The sequence below is a fragment of the Dermochelys coriacea genome, chromosome 13 (genome assembly GCF_009764565.3).
Source record: "Dermochelys coriacea isolate rDerCor1 chromosome 13, rDerCor1.pri.v4, whole genome shotgun sequence".
Taxonomy (NCBI): Eukaryota; Metazoa; Chordata; order Testudines; family Dermochelyidae; genus Dermochelys; species Dermochelys coriacea.
Window position 1 is genome coordinate 4,736,481 of NC_050080.1, and position 19,663 is coordinate 4,756,143.

Genomic DNA, 19,663 nt, shown 5'->3' on the forward strand with positions numbered 1-19,663 from the left:
GACACAGCGGAGTGAGTTTTAGGGGGCCTTAAATATGTACCTTAGAGGCTTTGGCCTTGTGCCAGAGGTAGTGGGTACGAATGCACCACAAAACATGTCCTGATTGTGCCCTTCTGGTATTGCAATATATCTCTCTAACTTCCAGTTCAGGAACCTCCAGTTAAAAACATTGTTTTGTTTCATTTAATATAGCGTCAGGTACAGGAATGGTCCAGTGCAGTGGTTCCCAAACTTTAACAGCCCATGAACCCCTTTCACTAAATTGTGAAATCTTGTGAACCCCTTCCTAAAAATGAATATTTCAAGGAATTTAAGTTTAAATTTCCTCCGCACTCCATGGGGCTCCTGCTGCTGGACCCCACTGACTGCTCCGGTTAACTGAGCTCCACTGAGCTTGGTCTGCAGGTCCTGCTGACCGTCGGGGCTCAGGCTGCCAGACCCAACTGCCCTGCCCTGCTCTCCCTGGGGCTCGGGCTGTCTGCCGTGCCACCAGATCCCACCTGCTGCCTCCAATGCCCGGGGTCCTCTGGCCGCCATTAGTGAAATTTTTCTGGCGAACCCCCTGTAACGTTCTGCAAACCCCCAGGTTCACGAACCCCAGTTTGGGAATCACTGGTCTAGTGCAAGATGGCAAAAGCAACTAAGAGTGACAAAAAATGGCAAATGCCTGTTTTTCTGTTATATTAAAGGACATTTTAGTGATATTTATTACATTTTCCATGTGCCCATTTCTTTGACTGCTAGCATTCTCCCTCTATTCCTGCTTCTTCCTCTACTCAGGGTATAGTTTAAGGCAAGCATTCAAAAATCATAAATCAGGGCCCCCAAAGTCGTGAGACCGACTTTAAAAATAATACATTTGGGGGCTGGGAGTGGGGGTTATTTGCTTTCTGGTGTCTGAGCCTTAAAGAGTCATGTTTGTCCATAACCATGAAGTCTAAATCTTACTTTTGATTTTTAAATGCAATTCTCATTTAATAACATGACTCAGGAGATGGGGCTCTAAGAAAAATACTGTGAGAGTTGTACTAAAATATGATACTAGATATGATCCATATTGCTTGGCACATGCTTATATGGGTTTCATTGTAAGATGAGGGTGCTCAGCACTTCTGAAAAGCCAGCCGCCAGGTTTTTAAAAATTTGGCAACCACAATGGAAACATCCAAAATTAGAAGCCACTTTTGAAAATGCAGGCCCCAGTGTACAGCAGAAAAAACATGAAGAGTGAAAACAAATTCTTAACATTTTCCATAACTAAATTAAACCTTATTTGCAGCTGTACTGTAAAGGTGCAAATATCTGCAATCATGATATAAAAACTTCGAAAGACTTTGGGACCCAATTGTCAAAACCGGGCCTCTTTGTGTGCATGCGCAACTCTGCCTGAATAACCACTTGCATGCACAATTTTTGGCACACTTGCTAAACTAAGAACTAGACGACACGTACCAACTCCAAGCCAAACACAAATGGGTTTTGAGCATGTCTATCTTATCATTTGTATCAGCTAGTGGGAGTGTGCAAAAAAGTGTACATGCCCGAGAAGTGAACCATCCCCCCTCCAGAGGGCCAGGACAAAGCCTGTCCCATTTAAGCATTTCTTTGAGGGCTTAATTGCAACTTAAGTGGTGCACAGAGTGAATTTAACCCAAAGGCAGGTTGAAAAGCAGGAGGGATAGCTCAGTGGTTTGAGCAATGGCCTTCTAAACCCAGGGTTGCGAGTTCAATCCTTGAGGGGGCCATTTAGGGATCTGGGCCAAAAATTGGGGATTGGCCCTGCTTTGAGCAGGGGGTTGGACTAGATGACCTCCTGAGGTCCCTTCCAACCCTGAGATTCTATGGGCTTCTATGCTAAAAGATGTCCCTCTGCAATATCCAGAATAGCCAGCAGAAGCAGTAAAATGAAGATTCAGGCTTAGATGCAGAGGGTTTAATTAAAAGAGAGGGGAAAAAAACCTGCTAGTAAATGCTCCATCTGAAGGGTAAACAAAACAGCTTGTGGAGAACAATTTACATCTACAAAAAACCATCAACAGAAAAAACAACCTAAGAATAAACTCTGCAAACTCACATTCTGCACTGCTAGAGAATTCAAAGATTCCGGCTCAAAATCTGGCTCTAATTTACAAGCTAGATCTGTGGGTTGTGGGTTTTTTTTCCCTTTTTTTGGAACAACTGTTACCAGTTAAATGAAAGGCTACCCGTTTACAAAAGTTTACACAACTTTCCCCCAGAATAAGCTAACTCTCAAGTTTTATGCTGTATGCCCCAAATACCCTGGGGCAAAGAGGCATCTAGAAAATAGGACTGTTTAGTATTTTAGTTCTAGTTCCTTAAAGTCATACCAGCTGTTCTGCTTGGCATTGATAGCCATGAACCCATCGTTCCGCTGATCCATAACGATGTGTGTGTATAATATGTGGCTTTTAGTCTCTGGCACAGTTATAACCCTTACGGACTATAAAATAACTGCTGAAAGCTGAGCTCTCTGCCTTATAAAGCCACATATCTGACCCCCCGCCCCTCCCGTAAGATAACCTCATTGCTCCAGCACAGCTCCCATAGCTACAATATAACAGAATGATGCAGTCTAGTGGTCAGAGCAATCAGGAGCCAGCTGGTGTGACAGTAGGGACCGAAACCCATTAAACCAGATTACTTCACAACCATGTATTTGCTGCTGTTTATCCCATTCAGCCCCAAACTTTATAAACAACCTCGCAAAACTGTCATGAAAACACACCCATGCTGATGGAAACTCTGCCTGCCCTTCCCCTGCCAGGATGATTGAGCATAATGAAAAAAAAATGAATGCTATGCACTTGCCCATCAAAAACAATTACTAGCCCTGATTAAGTGGGTTAATAGAATTTTGCATGGTTGCTTTGAAATCATCTTAGTTCTGAAGTAAGGTTTGCAGGTCCCCTTTCAAAACCCTTACCAAAGTTCTGTTAAGAGTTTTCCACTTATTAGAAATGCTGTTTGTTGGTTACATGTTTTTCTTTGCCTTCTGGATTCTGAGACTGTAAGGTGCACACAGGTAATATTCTCAAGCTTTTCTATGCAGCCATGAGGGCTGAAACTTTACTTTATTGTAAGTGAAAGCTGAGAGTCTCACATAATCACATGACTCCAGGAGCTGGGACTTTAAGACCAAACACCTAATATTGCAAGTTTCACTGTAAAACAGCAAAAGCGGGCAACCCTGCAACTTCACTGTTCTCCCCTGTCAGGAGGGATAGTCCTTTTTGAAAAATATCTGTTACTTTTCCAAAACACTCTGCCAGTTCAAAATATTCCAAAGCAGTTAGAACTGTGTGCCCCCCCCCCATTTTTCTCTGTAGTTTCCCAAGAAAAGAAGCAGGCCAGTTGGGGGCCTGGCATGTTTGGAATGGCTGGTGACACTTCATCCTCTCTATATTTTTAAAAACTTTTAAAGACATTAAAAACTTTTTTATTTATTTAAATCTTTGTTCATCTATATCCAGCACTGGCAGAGATGCAAACTGCTTCTTCATCAAGAAGAGGGAGCAATTGGAGGCCTATTCCAGAGGAAAAGAAAATATATTGCTTATTTCGCCAACATCTGGACTCACAGCTACCCATCTGCACCACCTGCCAGCTCCACAGCACAGCTGCAGGGAAGCCAGCTGTGGTTAGTGTGGCGGGATGATGTACTTTATTGGCATGCAGTGTGCAGCACAACGCTGCGGGTGTTAAACCCAGGTTGTTTATAGTCATGTAAAAGGGAGGCTGCTATAACAAGCTTGCCTGATCCAGGTTGTGGCAAGTGCCTTGCTCTTCCTTTCCTGCAGCTGTGAAGAGAAACGCCGTGTACAGCTTCTAAAACAAGCTGAGAGACAGGGTCAAACACTGTATCTTTAAGGCACATGGAATTCTGTGCAGATTCTGTAGGTATCCAAAGCCCCTCATGGTCAAGACCAAACCCACGGCATGAAAACCATGCTCTCCTTGAAATGGATCACAGAACAGACAGGCTGGGCACAGGGCTTTGGAAAGACAGCAAGCCAGAGAGGGCCAGCAAAGCTACTACTGCGGAGGCAACTTCTCCCTGGATCTGCACAAAGCTTAATTTCACACCTGTGAAGTTAACCTTGTTAGGAGCTAACACCCCACAGAACTCTCCCACAGTGGGAGTAATTACAAGTTTTCGCTCCATCACATTCATTTAAACCAGGAAGTGGAGGAATTAAAAATGGAAGGTGTTTTTATTTTATTTTAAAGACATTGCCAAGAGCTGATACAGCAAAAACCAAACAAGCCTTTAGACAGATTTAGTTCAGTCTACTTAACTCGGAGTAACACCACTCAGATAGCAATTATATGTCCATAATTAATTATTTTCTACCTCACTGCAGCTACATGCACTTGTGAGTGCTCAGGCAATTGGGCTGCCCATCAGAGCATCTCTGACACCTAGTTTTGGGGTGGGATGGACGCTGACCTGTGGAATGGAATGTCTCATTCTTTACCCCCAAGGGTGACTTTCATCTCAGTTTAAGAAGAGTTCTCAAACTTTTTCAGCGCCTGGACCACTGTTTAATCCAGAGTGTGTCTCGTGAACACTCCCCTGCACGTCACCTCCCGTCCCACCGGCAATTGAATAACATCCCTGTAGCAACTACGGCAATTGCCTACATGGAAAAGTAATACTTAGGCCAAGATTTTACCAAGTGACCATTGATTTTGGGGGCCCAACTTGAGACATCTTAAGGGGGCCTGATTTTCATAATGTGCTGAGTACCCATCCTAGGGCCCTTTAAAGTGTCTCAAATTGGGCACCTAAAATCACTGGAAACACCCAGCTCCATGTAAGCAGCCAGTTTTACAACATAAGAATGGCCATCCTGGGTCAGACCAAAGGTCCATCTAGCATCCTGTCTTCCGACAGTGGCCAATGCCAGGTGCCCCAGAGGGAACTTCCTCAATGAGTAACTGTTCATCATTGCCACATGATTCATGTGGCCTCCACCAGCCATCAGCATAGGCAAAGTCCCCATTCTGTGCATCGCAATCATGGCCCATGGGCCAAAATTGGATTAGCCAACAACGACTTCTGCTTGGAAAAGAGCTATCTTCAGGTGCCTGCATTCTTAATGTGGAGCGAAAGCACCAAGAAACTTCAGCCCAGTAGATCACCTAGTTGACTGAACTTTTTAATAGCCTTTCCTGGAAAGAGATGGGGACATCAGAGAATGCACCGCTCCATTCTGCCAGCCGGGGGAGGAGAGTTTCAGGCTCTTCTGTGGACTGGCACAAACTATCCATGTGACAAATCTCATTACAAATAAATAAATAATCATAAAAAGAATTACACGCCATCAGGACCAAGAATTCACATAAACGAGAGTGCTGTATCCAGACAGCCTAGGGGCACGGTCTTGGCCGTCTGAATGAGCTGCACTGTGGGGATGACAGAGACTTCCCTTATGGTGATGGGATGGCGGAGGCCATGTGAGTCACGCAGTGCTGATGAAAGGTCACTTAATGGGGAGGCTGAGCTTCCTGACTGGGTCTTGCACAGCCAGGGCATTTACCCCAAGATGGCAAGCTGCAGGACAGTAACCCAAACTTATGGCAGGTTTATAGATCCCTGGATAAAAAAACCCAGCTTTCACCGGAATGACAACCCTTAGCAAAAAAATCCCACTGGCCTCACATGTTTCCAAACCCAGCATTCTGGGCTGTGTGCGTGTGACAAATGAGACCTCGGGTGCAATAGACTAGTTAGACAAACAACATTCAGGAGGTCCTCTTCCCTATCTCTCAACTGTCCCTCATTTCAAGCAACATCATTCACTTCCGTCCCCAATTTCTCTACGTTCTATACAGATCTAGGGACCCCTCGCTTTTACTGCGGAAAAGCATTTACATCAGCAATAGAGATGAAACTGAGGCAGCAGAAAGTGTCACGCTACCTAAGCGAATCCTCCAGAATTTTCCCAGGTCTGCATGTAAAATGCGTGTCCCTCAGTCTGGATCTTTGCCTCACACTCAGGTTTTGACAGGCTGAGAAGCAAGTCCCCTTCCCCTTGGTTTGGAAAGTGGCAGTTCCAAGACCTACCACATGCTCCGTCTCCTCCACCCGCTTAGCTTTGAGAAAAGAAAACACAATTCCTTACCCAGCTTGGGGGGCTCAGGAGTCGGATTTACCCTCATCTCTGTCCTGCTGCCTTCTTTGCTTGCACTGGTTTTACTGGACCCTGCAGCTCTCCTTCCACCTCTGAAGGAATATGAATCCGCCATCTCTAGAATGAGCAGAAGACACATGTTAAAAACACACAAACCCTCTGCCACAGAGAAAGCATACACTGCAAGCAAGAATGGCATCTAGAGTGGAAAAAATATGAAACAGGACTAAATGTTCTCATTTAAAAAAAGAAGCGGGGTGCATTTGCAAATATTTGTTTTATGGTTGAGGTATACTATAGACATGGTTGAGGAGCTGCTTTCATTATAAACCTGTTTCCTCTTCGCATACAAGAGCAAAGACTTTATTAGAAATGATGGGCTGGATTCATACAAAGAAACAACGAACAAACAGCTTTTTTTCTTTGTTTATTTCTCCGCTTCATTAGAAGACAACAAAAGGGAAAAAAAGCGAGTTTTAATGAACAGATCCCACGATAAATTTCCAATTTTTGTTTTGAATGGCAAACCCATCTAAACTGAGAATTGTGAATGTTATCTAGATCCCACAGATTAATAATTCAGTTTGGCTTCTCTGTAAAAATGAACATCAAAAATGGTCATGAGAAGCCCGATTTTGCTTCCATAGAAGCCGACAGCGAAACTCTATCAATTTCAACGGCAGCAGGATGAGTCCTTGAATTGCTGGTTGTTACAATTCCAGCCCAAGTGGGAGTATTTTCAAACGCACTGTAAAACCATCACAATAAAATGAATGGAGAGAGGGAGGGAGGGTTAAAACAAGTGGCAGGAACACATGGTGTACTAGGCCACCCACGCAGCAGAGATGACAGGGTCCTCCAGAAGTCATTAACTGCAGAGGTCCTTATTGCTTTTATAGCTTGGAAGCCTCTTAAGGTATGTAATGAATCTGCTAGTGTTGAGTAACTGGTGATTTTAGGGCAGCATGGGGCAGGTGTCTCTAAAGGCTGGACTGGAGAGGCAAGCAGCGTCTCTATAATTAGCTGCATTGTGGAGACAAAGTAGATGGGAGTCAATTGTAGCATAGCTCTTTCCCATTAGCCCGGCCTCTGTTGTAAAGGATGATTAAACAGACTATGCCAAACCCATCCCTGATGTCATTCAACTGAAATCAATGGGGCTGAATGAGGGATGAATTTGGTTCATCTGTTTACATTGGCAGTTTGTTCCTCTGACGCACAAGTCAATTTCCAACTGGGATCTAAGTGAGAATGCCCGATTAATCTCTCGGACCCAAGGGCTTGACCCTACCTCTTTTACTCAGGTGAATAAAGGTTGCATGATTGGTCCTCAGTTCAAATAAATGGGCAGTGCAGGGTTAAAACGGCAATTCCATAACACCCGGACATGGCCAAATGCAGTAACTCAGGGGCTCTCAACCTTTCCAGATTCTGGTCCCCCTTCCAGGAGTCTGATTTGTCTTGCATACCCCCAAGTTTCATCTCATTTTAAAACTACTTGCTTACAAAAACAGACATAAAAATACAAAAAAGTGTCACAGCCACACTAGTACTGAACAATTGCTGACTTTTTCTTTTTTACCATATAATTATAAATAAATCGATTGGAATATAAATATTGTACTTACATTTCAGTGTATCGTATATAAAGCAGTATAAACCAGTCACTGTCTGTATGAAATTTTAGTTTGTACCGACTTCACTAGTGTTTTTTATGTAGCCTGTTCTAAAACTAGGCAAATATCTGGATGAATTGATGTACTCCTTAGGAGACCTCTGCATCCCCCCGGGGTACATGTAGCCCTGGCTGAGAACCACTGCTGTAACTCACACCCCTGGAGGAATAGGTGTCCAGACACAATGCCTTGCAGGGTCAATAGAGCACTTCAGTGTGTATGATTGTCTCCTTCTCCCTTCCTATTACCCAAATCACCTATATACATTGTGCACTTTGCATTTCCCTAGTCCTGTCATTTGAGGATCGCTAAACACTCAACCGACATTGCATAGTTGTGAGCCTACACTCGTTAACCAGGGAGGTCACTATATCCATTTTGCAAATGGGAGAAACTGAGGGACAAAGTGATTGACTTGGCCCTGATCTCACAGTGAATTAGAGTCAGATCTGGGATTAGCATCCAGTTCCCAATCCACTTCTCTGCCCACTAGGACAAGTCTGTAGTCTGCATGAACGTCTTGCAGATTTTCACTTTTTATTGAGGGTAAAAGACTAACAATATGTGCAGCAAATGAACAAGAGGAAACAGCAGAAGCAGACGCAGTCCAGCACCTCAAGAAGCCCTGATGCAGATTTGCAGGCCTCCACTCTGAAATAAAGCAAAATTTGCAGAGTACAATAAACCTCCCCATGTCACCTTTTGACTATACAGTACAGGACAATTCATAGCTACAAAGAGTTTTGAAAAGGCTGACTATGGGTAATACAGGTAGACTCCAGAACCCCCAGGTTTAAAATACTGATTTGAACAATATCTCCCAATATTGTCCTCAGACCCTGGTTCAATTCCCTGTCCTGGGCCAGTCTCTCCTTGGCTCACACACTCAGTTTGTGAGGGATGCCTCGTGTTCCAGTTTAAGCCCTACAGAGAAGTTTTCACCATTGACTTCAATGGGAAGAGCACAGAAACAGCAGGAGGGGCTCTGAAGAGTCCCAGCTAGTTATTTTTCTTGGCTGAAGGATGAACATTTATACATGGGGCAAAATAGTCCTACGGACAGAGCCCAACCTGCCTGGCTCTGTGGCCAACTCATCCCTACTGTGTGGCCACGGGAAAGTAATTTAACCTCTCAATTTCCCAAGTCACAAGACAAGGATGATAATATTTACCCACTATCCAGGGGCAGGGGGAGGACTGATTAGCATCAAATGAAGTGAGCTGTAGCTCACGAAAGCTTATGCTCTAATAAATTTGTTAGTCTCTAAGGTGCCACAAGTACTCCTTTTCTTTTTGCTAATATTTGTAGAGAGCTCTGATGAAGAGGTGTGTGTGTGTGTATATGTGCGTTTGAAAGTAGGAGAAGAAATAGCCCAGGTCCAGAAACCTCTACCAAAAGCTACTGTGTCTCTAACAGGGGTCTTCACATGAGCACAGATCCTTCAGTGCATATAAAAGTTAATGGCATATAAACATCAACAACTTTATACTTTTCTCTCTCAGGGGGTGCATGTGTGTGTTCTTTTGATGTCTCACAGAGCTGACACGCATGGATCACAACGGCTTTGCCATTTTTAAGGCAGATATAATGTTATCCCACCACACACACACCTAGATACAGACACTCTCAGCTAGCCCGTAAGAGCCATGCTGCCAAACAATTAACAGACATTGAGGCAAGGCACAACGAATGGACACTGTGATTCTGTGCCATCAGCTAGTGGGCAAATATTTTGTTCTCTGGATGGACATCACGCTTCAAACGTTTCCTTGTTTGTGTTGTTTATTGTAGGATTGCTTGTTTGTATTGACTATTTACTTATGCTTAGGTGTTTGTTTGCTCTTGGGTTTATTTGGGTAAGCGGCCCCTTTGTACTTACTGGGCCCAACTCTGCCCTCAGTTACACACGTTTACATCAGGAGTCCACTGAAGTCACTGGAGTGATACCAGAATCAGACCCACTGTGCATGCTGCAGTTTTGTAAACAACAACACCTAGCTCTTATCTTCAGTAGATTTCAAAGATCTTTACAAAGGAGGCATCATTAGCCCCATTTTACAGATGGGGAAACTGAGGCACAGAAGGATGACGTGATTTGCCTAAGGTACCCAGCAGGCCAGCTGCACTGCCAGGACTAGAACGCACATCACTTCTGAGTCTCAGTCCAGTGTTCTATCCACTAGCCACACTCTTGCTGAGAGACCTTTAGTTACAAGGACCTAAAAATTCAGACATGCTCTTTGCGGTTATTATTCATACTCTGCAAGTCTGCGTTGCAGTTAAATTATAGCCCTGTAAATTATAGCCCTGTAAATGCACATGGTGCTTTACAGAACACATGCTCCCTGCCCCCCAGAGCTTACAGTCCAAACAGGCCAAGCCAAAGATGGGGTGCATGTTCAGGAGAGGAAGGAATGCTCAGTGATCCCCAAACACACACCCCTGTGTCTTGCCCCCTGACACCAGTCTCCCACCTCATCTCTAAATACTCAACACCCCTCCATGCCTAGCTGCTGCCTGCTGCCTGCTCTGGCCCCCAACCAGCCTGTAGAAGCTGGGGCACTTGTGAGGAGCGGGGCATTTGTGGGGAGGTGCCATATTCCCCCTTATTCTGTAGCAGCAAGGCTTCCATCAGAGCCTGTCTCCCAGGGTCCCTTTCTGAGTGGCCCCCTCCCGGTGGGAGGGAGAGGTTCAGAGCAGGGAGGAGAAGGTCACAGGCTCAGCGTTACCTGATGTGAGGAAACCCCCTGGCTATGAAGGGGGCCAGATGCCAAAGACAGCAGCCCTCTCCCTGAGCCCACCTAGCCATGTCCCCACAGCCTCGGAGCTTTCACACACCTGCGGGACAGGGAGGGAGGGAGGCTGCTGGGTAGACTCAAGTGCCCCATAATTCCCTCTGACAAAGCGTTCCCATGTAGCAGCGACGCTCAGTTTCCCATCCTCTGCAGGATTCCTCTCTGAGCAGGACGTGGCCTTGGGTTAGGACTGAATCCCACGTCTTTATCAGCACTAGACTCCCCAAAAGATACCGCTTCCCCTCCTCGGCCCAGACAACCCTGCAGCTTTGCTGACCTGAACAGCCGTGGACGACTCTTTCACCCTGGCGTGTCGTTCCTGGAGCCCCGGTTTCAACAGCCTGGCCTGAAGCCTGCAGGAGGTCAGACTAGATGACCATAATGGTCCCCGGTGGCCTTAAGATCTATGAATCTATGACCGTGCATGTGTTAAAGGTGCACCCAATTACGCTCATCCATTCAGACCAGCGGCACAGCTAAGGAACTGCAAAATCAGTTCTGGTTTGTTCTCCAGTTAAACCCCAAACAATTTAACATTAAAAATCACAGATCAGATGTTTCACATCAGAACTTCCTACAAAATTCCTTTTTGTGTATCTATCAAGCATTCTTACAACAACTACAATATCCACCTGCTGAAGTGAAGAAACAGATTGACAGAGCCAGAAGAGTATCCAGTATTCACCTATTACAGGACAGGCCCAACAAAGAAAATAACAGAACGCCAATAGCCATCACCTTCAGCCCCCAACTAAAACCTCTCCAACGCATCATCAAGGATCTACAACCTATCCTGAAGGACGACGACCCATCACTCTCACAGATCTTGGGAGACAGGCCAGTCCTTGCTTACAGACAGCCCCCCAAGCTGAAGCAAATACTCACCGGCAACCACACACACACACAACTACACCCAGGAACCTATCCTTGCAACAAAGCCCGTTGCCAACTCTGTCCACATATCTATTCAGGGGACACCATCAGAGGGCCTAATCACATCAGCCACACCATCAGAGGCTCGTTCACCTGCACATCTGTCGTGATATATGCCATCATGTGCCAGCAATGCCCCTCTACCATGTACATTGGTCAAACTGGACAGTCTCTACATAAAAGAATAAATGGACACAAATCAGATGTCAAGAATTATAACATTTAAAAACCAGTTGGGGAACACTTCAATCTCTCTGGTCACTCGATTACAGACCTAAAAGTGGCAATACTTCAACAAAAAAACTTCAAAAACAGACTCCAACGAGAGACTGCTGAATTGGAATTAATTTGCAAACTGGATACAATTAATTTAGGGACTGGGATAGAGACTGGGAGTGGATGGGTCAGTACACAAAGTAAAACTATTTCCCCATGTTTATTCCCTCCCCCCCCACACTGTTCCTCAGTTTATTCCCCCCCACTGTTCTTTTCAACTGCTGGAAATGGCCCACCTTGATTATCACTAGAAAAGGTTCCCCCCCCCCCCGCTCTCCTGCTGGTAATAGCTCACCTTAAGTGATCACTCTGGTTACAGTCTGTAGGGTAACACCCAATGTTTCATGTTCTCTGTGTATATAAATCTCCCCACTATATTTTCCACTGAATGCATCCGATGAAGTGAGCTGTAGCTTACGAAAGCTTATGCTCAAATAAATTTGTTAGTCTCTAAGGTGCCACAAGTCCTCCTTTTCTTTTTTTGTATCCGTTTGCCTTAACTCAATTAACAAGAATCAACACAACACTGTCCCTAAATAGACACCAAAAGACACACAGCTCAGCAACTGGCCCATCTGAGCTGCCACAACTCCCCCGCAGTTATGCGAAAAGAATTTTCATTGGATTGCTCATCATGTGGTAAGGACTCAACCCAAGTCCCATCCCAAGTAACGGCAAAGGTCTAGGGAACAGAATCATTTGAAATTCAGCTTGCACATAGGCACCTGACCTTGCTGCTGCATGGCCTCGTGGCGAGAGCATGAGACTGGAATTCACGAGGTCTATTCCCAACTCTGCTATTGGCCTGCTGGGTGACCCTGGGTAAGTCACTTTCCCTCATTGTGTGTTTCTTTCTCCAAAGATGACAATGATAATGGCCTTCTTTATCCAGGGCTTTGAGATCTACCGGTAAAAAGCACTATGGAAGAGCTTGGGATTATTATCATCATATTGTGCCATGCGCATTATACCAGAAAACATTCCCGGAGTGCTGCCCAATGTACTAGATACAGCATGACATTCTACTGCAGTGTCATTCTGGAAAGCAGGAGACATTTCAGGAGTTCTGCCTCCAAAGATGCTGGGCTGTAAAATCAACTGCAAATCAACCTGCTCCTGCAAGCTCTCCACGCATGGACTTGCCATTGAAGTCTAGGCAAGGACTCCCAGGCACAGAGACGTCATGCAGGATTTTAAGAGGCTGCGATGTGACTTTCATGGGATTCCCGGTGTGGGTCAGGGCAGCGCATGTGGTTTGTTCTGGGAGATGTGGTAACATGCCGAGACTCTCCAGTGTGTGGTGTTTGGTGATGAAAGCTTGATCGGGAGCACAGACACCAGGGTTAATCAGTTTCCAGATAAAAGGAGGAATTGCAGCCTTGACTCTGAAATCTCTGGCATTTGGAGCTGAACAGAAGGAATCATTCGTTCAGCTCATTTAGCCTCTTTGTCTGTTTGAGATGTATTTCTTAATTGTTATTATTTGTAGCCCAGCAGTGTCCGGAGGCCCCAACCCACATCAAGGCCTTATGGTGCTAGGCACTGCACACACACCCTGAGGCAGTCCTTTCTCCAAAGATCTTACAGTCCAGGCAGACAGGACTGACAAATGGTGGGAGAAAGGAAGCCTTGTTATCTTCATTTTACAGAGGAGAAACTGAGGAACGGGGAATGACTGTGGCAGAGCTGGGAATTTACCAGAGATCCCAAGTCCAGTGCCTTAACCAAAGAGCATCCTTGTCTGTGAGCAGCTTGCTATTCTGAAATGTATTGGTTATTAGAGATAATTATTCACAGAGATTTAATAAATAATTGATCCACAAAGTATGCCCAGTGACTTCTTGCACGCAATGCATTCAATATTCTACTTTCAAGCATGTTGATTAGCTTTGATTGGGCCCATAGGTTACATAATATTGTTCCCGTTCCTTGACCCGATGAACGTAACAGCTAGAATCCCATTTCTAGAGCAAATGCTCATGTTAATAATTTAAAAGTTTCCATTCCACAAATATTTTCTAATATCTGCTATTCCCTTGAAAATTTCCTTCCAGTAAATTCATACGCAGAAATGCAAACACCAAAGGAAGAAAATTCAAAATACGAAGAGAGAATGTGGAGATATTCACCCAGCGCAGTTCAGATCAAACCCGGAACATTGTCTATATATAACTGCTTTGTGATTGAATTGATTTGGCTGCACATACATATACATGCACACAGAATAGTATGTTCTATTTGAACAAAGCCTAACACAATGGGGTCCTGGATCACGACTAGGGTTCTAGGCACTACAACAATACAAAATAATAAATACTACTATTAATAACTGTACCGACAAAGATCCAGCAGAAGACAACCTGACATGGCTATGCTCAACCTGCTAACATGATAAACCATAAAATTGCACATTCCTTACCAGACTAGGATAGCTCAGGTATACCACAGTATTACGTTTTAATGAGACATGCAATACCTGTGTTTGTTGCATAAATCGAGTGCATACTTAGACAATATTTAGTGAAGAGTCTATTATTTACTTGATAGCAACATTTCCTTTGAAACCATTACATGGCAGACAGTGTGATCTAGTGGTTAGATTGGGAGACTGGGAGTCAGAACTCCTGGGCTCTTTTCTCTGTTCTCTCACTGTGTGAACTTTGTTGCCTCAAATGACACATGCTATGTAAGGACACAGACGCAAGAGAGGGGTAAAGAAAATTTGGGCTGAGCCTATGTCCAGGGACTCAGGAACTCCCTTGGTTCTACCCTTAGCCCCATCATGCACATATAGTGAAATTCACCCAAGAAATGGAGGACCCATGAAAGATTCTCCAGGCATCAGCCTCAGATGGACCAAGGTTGCAACCACCTGGTCTCCTGTCAGGCTGCAGATGTGAGGTGTGAATGCCAGAGCGGGCGCTTCACCCCCAGACACGTGAAGCAACTACGAACACGCAAGGACAACCCCCAGGCATTTGGGGGTCTTAGATGAAGAGCACCTGAAAACTCCCATTGACTTCAATAGGAATTGTGGGTACTTGGCACCTTTGAAAATCAGGCGCTTTAAACAAACGCCTAATAATAATATCAGTTAAACTATGAGAGCCTGGGGAAGTTTGAGTATTGATGCCACGAAAAACTTCACTTCCAAAAATTAAACCACAGGTTTTAAACAAAAAATTAACCCGTACACCAAACCAGCCACTTTGTTCCCTCCATTTAATGCACACGCTCTTTTAAAACAAACTTTTCTTGTTTAGGGGCAGGGGGGGATCTTAGAAACTCTCCAGCATATTTATGTTCCACCTAATTGCTTTTTGAAACCTTTCCTCCTACTTTTAATTTAGCCTACAATAATAACAATCAATTTATATATACGTGGGGACCAAATCTGGTACAACTTGATGGATTTAGTGGAGTCCACACCAGGGTAACAGCAGAAATCAGCCCATCATATTTTAACCAAACTTCTCGCTCTTTTATGACACATGCTGGAACCAGGTTGATCAATTACTTCCAACCTCTTTCCATCCTTTCCTTAACTTTTGGCTGAAACCCTGTTGTGATTCACAATGTGGGGGAAGAGGAGAAAATCGACAGATCTTAAATATAGCAGTGCTAGGAGTTATGTTTATGACATTGGAACAAAGAAATTGATCCAGCTGATTCCCTGCAGTGTAGAAGAGATGGACCAGCCTTGTGATTTAGAGATATCACAGGGAACTGCTACACAGGGAATCTGAGTTCAAGTTTCCAGCTCTCTCCTGAGCAGCTTGGGCCAGGAGTTGCCAGCAAGGCTTTTAAAGAGCACATTCTATCCTGGAGAAAGCAATGCATTTTTCTCCAAAATGAACCATCTCTCACCAACACAATGGCCAAATGAGGTGGAACAAGAGGAGAGCAAAGGTTCAAAAAGCTCAGAAGGATGGGGAGTTCAGATAATGCAGAAACCAATGATGGAAGTGAGGAGAAAGCAAATGAGGGAGAGACTATTTACAAGAGGGCTCTGAAAAATCTAATCGTATAAGGTGACAAAATCTACATATATTTTTCAAACTGGCTTCATGCAAAAGTGTCTGGCTAGCATGAATTGCTTCCATAGCCCTTCTCAACAGCATGAAGTGGGGCTTGGAGAGCATCTCTCCTAATGAGGACATATTCAGCCCTAGCATAAGCTGGCACATGCCCTATTAAAGTCGTCGTGTTTTACACAGGTAAACCTGTTCCCCACAGTTACTTAACTTTTCAGGCAATTTTTTCTCTGTCTTGTGAACTGATCTGGTGTAGGGGGCCGTAGAGGTCACTGGGGTCCACGGGGACCAGTGCTGACACATAGATATTGGCATTTCAAGGTAGCAATTAGGAAGTTGGCATGTTGCTCCTTGGAAATCTATGGCTATTTGAGTTTATTTGACCTAACTGTAAAAGGGAAACACAGTGCCCTGCATAAAAACCCATCAGTTTCTGCTCATCACTAAATACACTGGGTCAAGTTAATGTAGTTACATCCACTGCCACCTGAATTTGGCCCTTACTATCTAACCCCATTTCCTGGCTTGATCCCCACTAGCTACTAACTGCCACGACCTAACAGTCCCCATTAAGTCCACATGCTAATGGCCTGTAGGTATTTAATAAATCCTCTCCCCTGACATACCAGCAAAACCTCAGGTAAAGTGCTAACCATGGTGCAAAGGAGATGCCTGATGTGCAGCAGACTGATATCCACTTGCTTTACTTATTATTAATAGTTTATAACTGCTGCAAATGTTCAGGGAGTTGCTCAGGGGCAGGACAGTGCCAAAAAGGTCACAGATCCCTGCCCTGGAGATATAGAAGCTAATGGCACGAGGAGAGAGTCAGAAACAATAGCTAGCAGAAACCAATGGGCGAAACTGATGTTTGTTGTTCTTGTGAGTTTCTGACAATTCACTTTCACATCAGTATTGATTATCGTTTCTTCTGGCTTTAGATGGGAACCAGGGCAACACTCTGATGAATCGACTGAGCAGTTCACTAGTTCCACAGCAATTTCTGTTAGTCTCTCTCCAAATCATGTGCTGATCCACTTTTTGGTAACTTTCTTACAGTAAACGTTCTGTGTATTACACAGATATCCCTACGCTTTCTATAGGCACACGGCACTTAACAGACTAATTCCCTTCTTTCCTCGAGCAGTGGAGGAACAACACAGCTACACAAAAGCTGCACTGGAATTAAGGGCTGGTAGTTTTTACATTTGTACCATTCAGTACTGCAGTTTGAAAGGACAGACCTAAAACCAGGTTAAAATGGGTATAAATGTGCCCGTCTTTCATCACAATGAGTATGTGTGCACATGCACGCACACAAAAGCTTCTGATGGTTTAAAGTTTCTGTTTCAAACATATTGCTTCCTGCCCCCTGGCACCAAAGCTGATGGCAAAGCATGAAACCTAAAAGACATTAAACAGAATTAACCTAATCTGATTTATGGGATTCACAGCCATGTCTGGCCTCCCTAGCCAACTGCCCACCTGGCATAGAAGTCTATGCCCCAGCCTCATGAAGCTGTAACATCCCAGATCTGACCTAGCCTGCCCACGACAATGACAACCTGGAGAGAACGTCTCTGGGCTGGCTTTAGAGAAGGGACAATTTAGCTGTAATAACAGGTTTCAAAGTAGCAGCCGTGTTAGTCTGTATTCGCAAAAAAGAAAAGAAGTACTTGTGGCACCTTAGAGACTAACCAATTTATTTGAGCATAGGCTTTCGTGAGCTACAGCTTACTTCATTGGTTCATCCGATGAAGTAAGCTGTAGCTCACGAAAGGCATATGCTCAAATAAATTGGTTAGTCTCTAAGGTGCCACAAGTACTCCTTTCTTTTTAGCTGTAATGTCTCTGACCGAGCCCGTCCTATGAAAACATCCAGCCAGCTGCCATGTCCCTGCTGGGAGTGCTCCACCGGCTGAAAAGTCCCCGCCTTGCCCAGCCCATGTCAATGTCCATGTGCATATAACATCCCTGGTCTGGCCCATGGAGTGCCCAGCTGGATGTACTGTCTCTGATCTGCTCCATCCTTATGGGGAGGCCCAGCTAGCTGTCATGTTGCTGTCTGTCCATGTCAATACCTGCCTGCATGCTTTGCCCTTTGCATGACCTATCCCTCCCAGTGCCCACCTGGCTGTCTTCCCCCTGGCTCCCCATCCAGCGGTCACATGGCTCACATGACCTTGGCCTGCCTTGCTCCGGCTGTGCCCTGCTGCCCTTAGTGTCCTTGCCCTATCCCTCCCCCTGCCCACTTGGCTGCCATGTGACCTGCCCAGGTGTGAGCTGAGCTCACCTGCCTGTACTCCCCCCATTCTTCGAAGCTTAGCTGGCCGCAGGCCCCTCCCCCAGGCAAAGGTGTGGGCAGCCCCATGTCAATGTCACCTGGCACCGCGTGGGGCAAGGAGCGCAGCCCCGTTGGGGGAGGCTGCAGTCAGACGCAGGGGAGCAACTTCCAAGCCCCCTTCTTGAAAGTGCCAACGCTGCAAATAAAGACAGAAAGAAATACCCCCTTGCAACTCCCAGCCCCCCCCCCCGATCGTCTCCTCCGCCCCTGGGTGTATTGTCCACCCTCCATTAAAAAAAAGGGAGGTGGGGTGGGGTGGGGTTGTTGGGTTTTTTTGTTTGTTTTTGGCAAAAGGGAGGGGGCAAAAAACTATTTTTATTTCTTGTGCATGGGAAAAAATAATTAGGGGAGGAGGAAAAGGCAGTGAAGCAAAAGGCGACTTTTTTATGTAGAAGGAGGAGAGAGGGAGAGGGAGAGAGAAGGGGGGGGGAGGCATCCCAGGCGCGCCGCGAAAGGAAGCAGCAAAATCCTCGGGAGGGGGCGATCGGGCCCGGGGAGGGGGCGACCGGGCGGAGTAAAAGCAGGGCCAAGGGTGGAAAAGGGCCGGGGGAGGGTGGGGGAGGGGAGGAGGGTTGCCAAGGGGGGGCCTCCTTACCTCGGTGCTTGTGGCGAGCTCTCCAGGGCCCCGCACGCACATACACACACACGCGCGCTTGGAGCGGGCGAGGCGGCGCTGGCTCATGCGCGATCCCCCGCGCCCCCCTTCCCGGCTACCTTTGACAGTTTTACGGTCGGGGAAGAGGGAAGCAACTTGCAACTCTCGCGTTATTATTTTAATACTGCAACAAGCCTCCGCTCGGAGACAGTGGGCTCGTCCCGTCCCCCCCGCTCCACCCCGGGCGCCTGGGTGGAGACGGGGGGGGCTTGGAGAGGCGAGCGCGGGCACCCTGCGATGCGCCCAGGGCGCAGGAGGCAGGTGCGCCCCGGAGCAGCGCGCTTGGAAACGGCCAAAGGTGGGAAGTGGCCAGCGCTCGGGGCCCTCTTCTTGCAAACGTGGGGGCAGAGGGGCAAGGCACCCGCTGCCTGGGCGCCCGAGGGCGCAGGGGACTGGTGCCGGCTGGCAGAGGGAGGCTCTACCCAGGTCCCCTTGGATCAAAGGGATAGTCCAGCCTCCACCCGGAGCAAAGGGGACGCTGGTCCTCCCAGACTCCGGGTTTAATTTACAACGGGGGGTGTGTCTTGTGTGTGTGCAAACAGACCGTGGCTCCCCATAGTTTTTCCCTCTAGTGAGGCTAGACCCAGAGGGGCTGTGCCCGACCCTGGTTAATTCTAAGGATGTCCCTCCCAGGGGGGCGGAAATCATTTTTATAGCAGGGGTGCTGAGAGCCACTGAACCAAACTGTAAACCCTGTATTTAATGGAAACCACTTCAAGCCGGGGGGTGCAACAGCACCCCCAGTTTCAGCACTTATGGTCCCACCTCAGCAGAAGTGGACTCCCTGGTACATA

The 19,663-nt window shown here is 46.1% G+C and overlaps 1 protein-coding gene across 1 annotated transcript in view; it reads right to left on the bottom strand.

Annotated features, from left to right (window-relative positions):
* ZNF512B (zinc finger protein 512B) overlaps positions 1–19,056 on the bottom strand; it is a 66,138-nt gene extending 47,082 nt beyond the window's left edge. Inside the window, 2 exon segments of the mRNA XM_038369805.2 lie at positions 6,147–6,272; positions 18,810–19,056. Coding sequence (XP_038225733.1) covers positions 6,147–6,270 — 124 coding nt within the window. The 5' untranslated portion in view covers positions 6,271–6,272; positions 18,810–19,056.
* Between the last annotated feature and the right edge of the window lie 607 nt (positions 19,057–19,663).